At 41.4% G+C, this 9,131-nt stretch overlaps 1 protein-coding gene across 2 annotated transcripts in view; it reads right to left on the bottom strand.

The window, feature by feature from the left end:
- Window positions 1–3,590: 3,590 nt before the first annotated feature.
- GOLGA7B (golgin A7 family member B) overlaps window positions 3,591–9,131 on the bottom strand; it is a 138,642-nt gene continuing 133,101 nt past the window's right edge. For both annotated transcript variants that reach the window (XM_075257884.1, XM_075257883.1), the window contains exon 5: window positions 3,591–7,813. In XM_075257884.1, the coding sequence (XP_075113985.1) occupies window positions 7,700–7,813 (114 nt within the window). In that variant the 3' untranslated portion in view covers window positions 3,591–7,699. The remainder of the gene's footprint in view (window positions 7,814–9,131) is intronic.

Here is a 9,131-nt window from a genome sequence, read left to right as displayed (position 1 = left end):
CGCCCTAAGGAAGGATTTTCTTGGGCAAGATGATGCTTTTGACTCTTTGACAAGGTTTTCCCACTGTTGGATTTGGGAGTATTGTTGAATGGGGCTTGATTATATATTTTTTTTACTTTGAGATGTGTACTTTCCCTCTTGGTTGGGTATGTGTGTGTCATGAGATGATCAGCTTTTCAAGACAATATTTTTTCATCATATTGTATTCTATATATCTATGACTGGTCACCGTGGTTGTGAATTACAGCCTTCTCAAGGGTTATGGTAGCATGTCCATAACCATTTTTCGAGCTAAGGTAAAGGTGGACACATCTTTCGCTGTGTTTTTGTGATACATTAGTACCTTAGTAGTCCTCGGCTGCAGTTGCAGTCCATATAGAACCTTCACACCTGCCTCACAGTCTGCAACGTGTAGTAAATCCACACAGTACATTGCATTTATAGACTTTAGCTGGCACGACCCAGGTTTTTCCCTTTATGGCAGCCTACTGGTACTGGTGTTCGGCAATAACACAATGTGATAGTTACCTTCAGGATAGCTGTAATTACAATATGAGTAATGGACTCTCCGGGGTGATATTTTTTTAATCTGTAGTAGTCCATCCTCCCTAATACACTGCACTTTTAGAGACCTAAAAACTTTTATAGGGTCGTACAACTACCATACAGCCAATTTAGGAGGATTCCGCATCAAATCACCTAATAAATCAGAGTTAATTTGCTTTTTATGACCTCTTATTAAAATAAAGCCCTTGTATTTTCAGTTTCAGAATATGTCAGTACATTATCCTAATCTACGAGAGGCCGTATTTTTTTACAGAATCAGTGGAAATACTAATTAAGTCGAAACCCTTAATTGTTAAATATTGTATTAGCGGCTGCGCGGCGCTGCATACTGAAGCCCGGCCATTCATTTCATTTTGACTTTAACTTGCCCTTGTGGGTGAAAAAAAAATAAAAAATCCTGCAACATTGTAAGTGAATTCATCTTGTATTTAATTTAAGAGGCCTATTAAGTGTCAATGCATATTTAATGCATCTGCGGAGTCCTAATAACATCCTGACTAATTGCCAGGTCATTCCTGTGGAAGAGTCGGCGCGCTGCTTAGCAGAAAGCAATTTAAGTAAAACCATATTTTATAATAACAGTGTAATTCCGCCATTAACCTTTCTTATCGTTAACCAACTTTGTGCGGCTTAGCGCTTTTATAGGTGACACGTTGATACAAAGACGTTAACCGTTTGTCTTCGTTACATAGACAGAATATTGGTTGCATCCAATGGTCAAGTGATGGGATAACCCAGCAAGATTAATTTCACAAGGTTCACGAGGAAGATAAGTTTCAGACCAAAACTTGAACTAAAAGTGCAATTATTATACTGTAGGCTCTTCTAGGGATTATTATACTTCAGGCCCCAGAGTATAATCCTCAGAGGTCAGGGGACCTAAAAATAAAGAAAACGTTCTCACGTTTCTTGGTCTCTACATGGCATCCAGTCTTCTTCCCTTCTGTTTCCCTGATGTAATGAACTGATATTACTGCAGAGGCCCCTGGTCACTATGGAGGACTGTGTAGAGTCTCAGCTGTGGCTTGGGCGACATTGACGTTGATGGTGTTGCCTTAACACTGTATCATTGACGCATCATGCCGAGACCCAGCCAGTGGCGATCAGGAAGACAATGAGGATGCCCAAGGAGGATGAAAAAGAAGATCAGATGCCAAACAGAAACCCAAGAAAGGTGAGTATAAGTGGGTTTTTAAAATTATTTTATGGGGTCTGAAGTGTCCCCAGAGTATAACTTTGGTGGATTCATTTGTTTGGCCAAACCCAAAAATTACAAACCACTTTGCTCATATCTAGCCATCAATTGTGTCCATTAAAGATGGAGATCACAATAATTTAGGGAAACATGGTATACCTTTTTGACCTTGCCATTTTATACAGAAGGCAAGCAGGGTTGTACTAGGATTGTACTAAAATAAAAAAAGGGGGGGGGGCAAAACTCATCCAAGAAACCTCTGCTCTCTATCTTCTGGTCCCATCTCAAAACATAGGAAATGGCCCACTCATTGGTAACCCACCTCGCCCATTGATTGGCTGAATGGGCCTTTACTGTGTGTTGAAAAGGGACCTGGAAATAGAGAGGAGCGGAGACAGGAGAAGGGGTTTCACTTTAAAAAAAGATTGGGGTCCAAGTTGTACAGAGGCCTCCATTACAATTCAGTCATAGCTCCTTGCATGAAGTTGAACATTCCTGACCCTGAATTATTTGTTTACACTTGAAAAAGAGAATACTTATCCCGAAACACGTTGTGTTTTACCATTGGAAATACCTCAATTTTTTGAAGTTTCCTACTTCGACCACCCTCTATGGTTGAAAAATATTTAGACATTTATAGTATATCCTGTTGGATGGGCCTCGGACCCTCAGTGATGATGATGCTACATTGGGAATAAATGAAGTAAGGATTTTGTTGCCATCTCTATTCATTTCTACGGAAGCTCCAGAGACAATTGAACACTCTGTGATTCCCAAAGACAAGATATCTGTAATTTCTAACAATAAACAACTGATTTAAAAAATAATTGTCAACTTGCAGGTTAAGAAGAAACTTTTTCAGAATTTTGGTAATTTTCCATATTTAGAATGGAGGTTAGAAGGTAAACAGTAAAGAAAAACCCTGGGAGGTGAAATAAGCCCATTCCACCATGATTGGAAACAACATTGTGATACTAAATGGATTTGGACCCACTATGTCACCGAACTGGATTGGCTTTGGACTACCCCTGAGGGCATTGTTTAAGTGGTTCCTAGTTTTCACCCTTTACCCCTATACCAGCATCTGGATTTGGGCCACCAGGTCATTACCTCTTGGACTAGTCAAGTGCATGGGATGAATGACCCGAATTAGTCAAGAGACACTAATGTAAAGCATTGAAGGGTTAGCCAAGGGAGTGTTCAGGTACAGGCCAAGATCAGGGCTGGAAGCAAGTCAGGGTGGGGAGCACAGGTTTGAAGGTCAGGAACAAGCTAGGGTCAAACACAGGAGATCAGTAGAGCAAAGACTAGGTGGTAGAAATGAAGTCAAATAGCAAACCGAGGTCAAATCAGATGTTGTCAAAAGAACTCAAACATTGCACCCAAACAAGAACTACATGCAAGAAATCTATAGTATTCAGGTATCTTCTTGCATGGAAAGGACATTTTGTATAGATAGGGTTGGTTAGGGAATAGTAATGCTGGTGTTCACGTTGACCTTTAAAGAGAGAACAAGGGTGTGTACACCCAATGGGTACAGAAAACAAGAGCAGAGGATCGGGGAAGATGACCTCAACAGTGTGGAAGGGGAAGCAAGGGGTCATGGGAATTGTCATCCACAAGCCATCATAATGTGCAATTAGGAATTACCCTTCCTTCTCTTGTAGTGTCCGAACTATACATCTTCATAATCATATATGACCCATAACTCTGTCCAATGGATTCTTAAATAACACATTCTCGGAAACGCAGCAGAATGGATCCCATATATAACACAATCCAACACCCGACCAACTGGGTAGGCAAAAAAAATAAAATACACATTGGAAAAAGTATATATTGGTTTATGAAACAAAGATTTACAGCATAGACTGTACATCAAAAAGTACATGTTTCCATAGAGGACATGGTGGTGTTTATGTACAGCGTCTTTATCCTATTATAGTATATCATTGTATCACATGCTCCACAATTCCTGACCAAACATGCAAAACAACCCATCAAAAAATTGGTTTCTTCGTTGCGTTCCATCCATTCACCAATGAAACTTGAAGAACATTTTACGTCTGACGAGCAGGGACTTGGAAGATCTGGAATCCTTTGGGATACGGCAGTAGATGGGTTGTGTTTTGTGTGGTTTCAAGTTCATTTGGAAGTTCCTCTGCCATCTGTTCAAGGTCTGAATAATTCAACCGTGGTCTACATCAAGCGAAGAACGTTCTACATCTCGATTATTAAGTGAGGTAATCTGTACAGTTAGTGCAACATGTAACATTCACATTATACAACACAATTCAGGTATCAGGAGAAAGGGCAATATATCTGGGATCTCTAAATATTTTGTATGCAAATATATAATTTTTAAATTTTTTTTATTTTATAATTTTTTTTTTCTAAATTTGCTTTCTCGAAAAAAATACATGCAAAGCTATAGTGTGGGAAGTCATTGGGAAAGACACAGGTTTATAGGTATAAACAGAACATATCAAGTCACGTACGTATAAAGTCACGTATACAGTAGTGCATTACTTGTGGGACAAACGTCTCGTGTGCCCCTCTGTGATGGGTGGGAGTATGGCAGGGGTGGTTATAGCAGGTGGTCTATAGCTAAGATGCTTGTCCCCATCATATTGCCTTGGTTGGGAGGAGTAAGAGGATCAGGAACAGGTGGTGGACAACCAAGTCTTCCATCACCTTCGAACCGACTCTATGGTACTAAGCCTTGGAGCTTAACCTTATAAAGATAGTGTTTGTAAGTGAACTATTTTGGGGTATAGATAATGTATTGCATAATTTTTATAATTTTTTGGAGATGCAGTTTTTGCACAATAAAAACAAGTTACCAAATATTTTTATGATCGTGGCTAATGGGTTTTATTTGATCATCTGGGTTTTGGATTCAAAGATAGAAGATATGTTTAGTTAATCCCTTCTATAAGACTGTACAGTACATTGCAATATTTCTGCATTGCAATGTATGATATCTGTTAGAGTTGGCAGGCCCCAGGAACCATCGCAACTCTTTGGCACCCAGTGATCATGCAGGGATGATGATGGGGAGCTTTCTCTTTTTGGGAGGGGAAAGTGAACAACAGGTCATTGTGGTGGTAAAACTCAACCCATTGGCGCTCTACATTGAAGTTCTACATTGAAGCGCAGGTGGTGCACAGTCTCATACAGGGTTGACATTGGATGTTAGTATGCTGGTCATCATGATTTGATAGTTCCTCAGGGCTCACACCTAGGCTTAAGGACTATTTAAGGACATCATTTATCAAACAGCATTGACCGAATGGGTTCTTCAAGATCAAAGCCAATAGAGATTGATAATAGCTGACGCCACTCACATTTCTTACATGGAGTAGTGGAATAATACAGAATTAGATTGAAAGAAATCATGTTATAAGGAAACTGATAATAGCAATATGGAAGCACAAGATATATAATGAAGCAAAATGGCCTCCCGTAAATACCTTCACATTACCCAATATGGTTTGATAGTGCACCCTCCTATTAGGATAGACCTACTGTATTACCTGCAACATGGCTGCATATATGTAGGCAACCGAGAGCTCAATGGGTATTTCAATCTTTGGAACCACTTGGACCTTAAGAAGCTTTGCAAATATTGTAAGTGAAAATCTGTTACCATTTTGTGTATACAGCTCCTCTGTATAGGAGAACACATGCTCACCATGGGGGTACGTGGGGGGTTTGGAAGAGATAGCTCCAAATAAGACAGTATTTATTTGTAGTCGTAGTCTGAAACCGTGGTGACTCCATATGTAAGCCTGCATCGAAGCTGTATACACAAAACGGTGGTAGATTTTTAAGCAACACTTTCGAAAAACATACTTCCTCTTTCTTTTTAGATTGCAGCAATTGATAAGTGAACACAAGCTAGGAGAACAGGTGACTGAGATAATGGGCGAAGCTAGAGAAGAATGGTTAAAATGTCCCGGCAAAGATTACAGCCAATACATCGGCAACCTACAGTAGGTACTAGGCATAAAACATGATGGCCACACTCAAGGTGGACATGACCTTTAAGTGGGGTGTCAATGCAAATGGGTTTGGCTGGTTCGTTCTAAGTTACTATGTTACAACTTTCTTCATTTATTCACTGATTTTCATGAAGTTGAGCGTTACCCACGACACAGCCTCCATTATACTCTCTATAGCTGAACACTTCATCCAAGCTTAGAACCAGTCTCTATTATATAGAACATCTCATACAAAATTAAACCCTTATCTACAAATATCAGTCTGAAATATCATATATACAAGTCAGATTTATACAGTGATAACTTAAGGCAAAACCATGTGATGAGGTTCAATGTCATGTTACAGGAAGCCAAACTAACTCTAATACCATGGAGCTGATCTCGAGACTACCTCGTCTGAAAAACTTGGAAAGGGGCCACGATGGCTGATTTCTTATAAACTTGACATTAAAAGTGAAATCCAGCAAACAATTGTGTCCCGATTGAAGACTTTTACTAAACAGCACCTTTAAGGGGGTTATATAAATTATAAAATTGAAACTCGGCTACTATTGTCTATGGGTTGTGTTTGGTATTTGGAGGGGTTGCGTTGGTTACAATTGTTCATGTCCCATAGTCCAAGGGGTCTTCAGTTATGGAATAAGTATTCTCCCTAGTGAGTTGCAACCAGCGATGTGGAAATGGTAGGCCAAACCACCAACTCCAATTTCTCTATTTTGCCATAGCCCGATTCCGACTCGGACAACTTAATAAATGGTTGACCATGGTCATTCAGAAGCACTGAAGCTCCTCCAATTCAGCCAAAATCAGAAAGGGTCCCAACTCCAATTCTGACTTCACACACCTGGTGGCAACATGATGCCTCCATTCTAGTAGACTGGATCCCACCACCTGATCGCCCTGTGCAAACACAGTTTTAGATCATCCATCCATTTTTGGTAGTTGCTACCCAGTGTAGACCCTGGTGGGTGGAACCCTACATGTGCAATGTCAGGGGTATAGCAGGAAGAGTCTGGGACCACATGCAAACCCCACAGTGAGTGATACCTGATCAGTAGGCAGGAAGTCCAGACCCCACGCCAAGTGATCAAGAACCTCCCACATCCTTCTGACCAGAAACGGCAGAGTGAAGAAGGTACTAACCTCCCTGGAGCCAAAGAGGGCTGATTAAGGGGAAGGGTCTGAGTTTAGTGAGGGGGGTGTTGTGGTAAATACTGTGAAGGTTACGGGACATCTAGAAGTTTATGATTTCTCATTGAGCCCCTGACTCCGTTCTATACATCCCATGTTTTACAATAGCACAAGTGACAACCTATAGACAAGAGAGGGACTTCTTTGTAATCTTATAAAACTCTTTAAGGCAATGCTGTTTTTGGATTCAAAAATACAACCCCTTTAGTATGTTCATTAATATTAATGGCAGTTACTGAAGCCTATGAGAGCCGTCGTAGACATGGTCATCTTACATGGCGTCTGTCCTCTTATGGGGAATGAGGTTCTTCTTCCTTGATATTGGTAAGAATAACCATTAATGTGACTTTTTGGACCCTTCTAATGGATGTAAAAGTCTAGTTGGTGAATCAATTTACTCATCCTCATCACCATGATCAACATCATCACCATCGTCATGAAGCAAACGTCACATTGTGTCACTGCATGATCCAGTTGTGGAGGGAAATCCTCATGGAAGCCATTTTGAATAATGTTTTTGAAAATTCGGGTAAAGGTTGTTACCAGGCAGGATGTAAACATATAAGATGGACGCTGTTCATGGCTCAGATTAGTCAATGGTAAAAAATGCTAAGGGTTAATACTTCCTTCCTAGTCCTGCCATCGTAAGAGCCTAGAACCTTGTGCTCTGATATCTCAGTCTTCTTATCTCAGAAAGGCCATCGTCCCGGCAGTAGAGGTCCCCGCAGGGACTCTCTGCCAGTCATCGGGCACGACCGGCTACCCCTCCACCTCCAGTACTGCTGGCAGTGCTGCTGCTGCTGCCGCTGCTGCTGCTGCCGCTGCTGCATCTGTCTTCATAGATGGAAATTTCAATCTTTGTTGTCGAGGTCAAGGGAAACATGAAAGATTTCCATGAACATATAAAGATTTCTCCACTTACCTCGTACCGTTCAGAGCTTATATCTGTGGAACGGCTGAACGGATTTGGATAGACAAAAGACCAAAGTGCTCAGGGTGACATTGCCGATCAGATGATGTATGTCATGGTTACCTCCGACAGTCCCATAGAAATGAATGGTACGCAATGGACATGAGCGACCAACACTCCATTCATCTCTAGAGCAACAGGATCTCTGTGCTGAGATTGTGAAGGTCCCATGGTTGGACCCTTACTGATCAAACAATAAGGAATAGGGGATACAAGTCTACTAGAGATGAGCGAGTAGTTAAATACTCGATATTCGATATTCGTTTCGAGTAGCCCCTCAATATTTGACTACTCGAATCGAATATCGAACCCTATTATACTCTATGGGGGAAAAATGCTCGTTTCAGGGGTAGGCAACGTTCGATCAAACTGAACTTACCAAGTCCACGAGTGATGGTCAGGCTGGATTCTCCGAGAAGTCTTCTCCACGCAGCGTCCCTGCGTCATCATCCGGCAATTAATTCACTCTGCTAGGCATCGGGCCTGGGCAGAGACGACTGTGCATGCCCGCACTACAAGAAAATGGCTGCTTACAGTCAAAGCGGCCATTTTGTTGTAGCGCGGGCATGCGCAGTTGGCTCTGCCCAGGTCCAATGCCTAGCAGAGTGAATTCAGAGCCGGAAGATGCCGCGGGGACGCTGCGCGGAGAAGACTTCTAAAGGTAGGAGAAGAACTAGCGTTGATTGGCCGACTGTATAGCATTCGACCAATCAACACTAGTTCTGCATCGAATTTTTCCATTCGAATAGCGAGCGGTACTCGATCGAGTACGAGTATTTCAATACCATAGTATTCCATCGAATACCTACTGGCTCATCTATAATGTCTACGTGTCTCTTCCTGGGCTAACCCTTTAAGTAGAAGTTTCTTATAGAGCAGGGCAACTACCTGTATGTACGGGGACATCCCTGATCCAAAATTGTATCTACTCCACTTGGTATAAGAATTTAGATTTTTACAAGAACCCATCAGCCTGGTTATGGTATTGTCATGGAGCCTTCTAGAAGGAACAGTGCTCTAATTATTATATTCTACTAAGAAACTCAGCCCATTGAATGGCCCACCCGAGTCTATCAGAGCCAAGGTAATCCCGGCCACACTATTAGGTTTGTCATTCATCACAACCTTATATATTCCCTGATATCCGGGTATGTTGTCTGTAGTCTTCTACAAGACAGGTAACACTATTGACATGTCCGTGTTA

The sequence above is a fragment of the Leptodactylus fuscus genome, chromosome 10, assembly GCF_031893055.1.
Source record: "Leptodactylus fuscus isolate aLepFus1 chromosome 10, aLepFus1.hap2, whole genome shotgun sequence".
Lineage (NCBI taxonomy): Eukaryota > Metazoa > Chordata > Amphibia > Anura > Leptodactylidae > Leptodactylus > Leptodactylus fuscus.
This window is presented reverse-complemented; position numbering and strand designations above follow the sequence as displayed.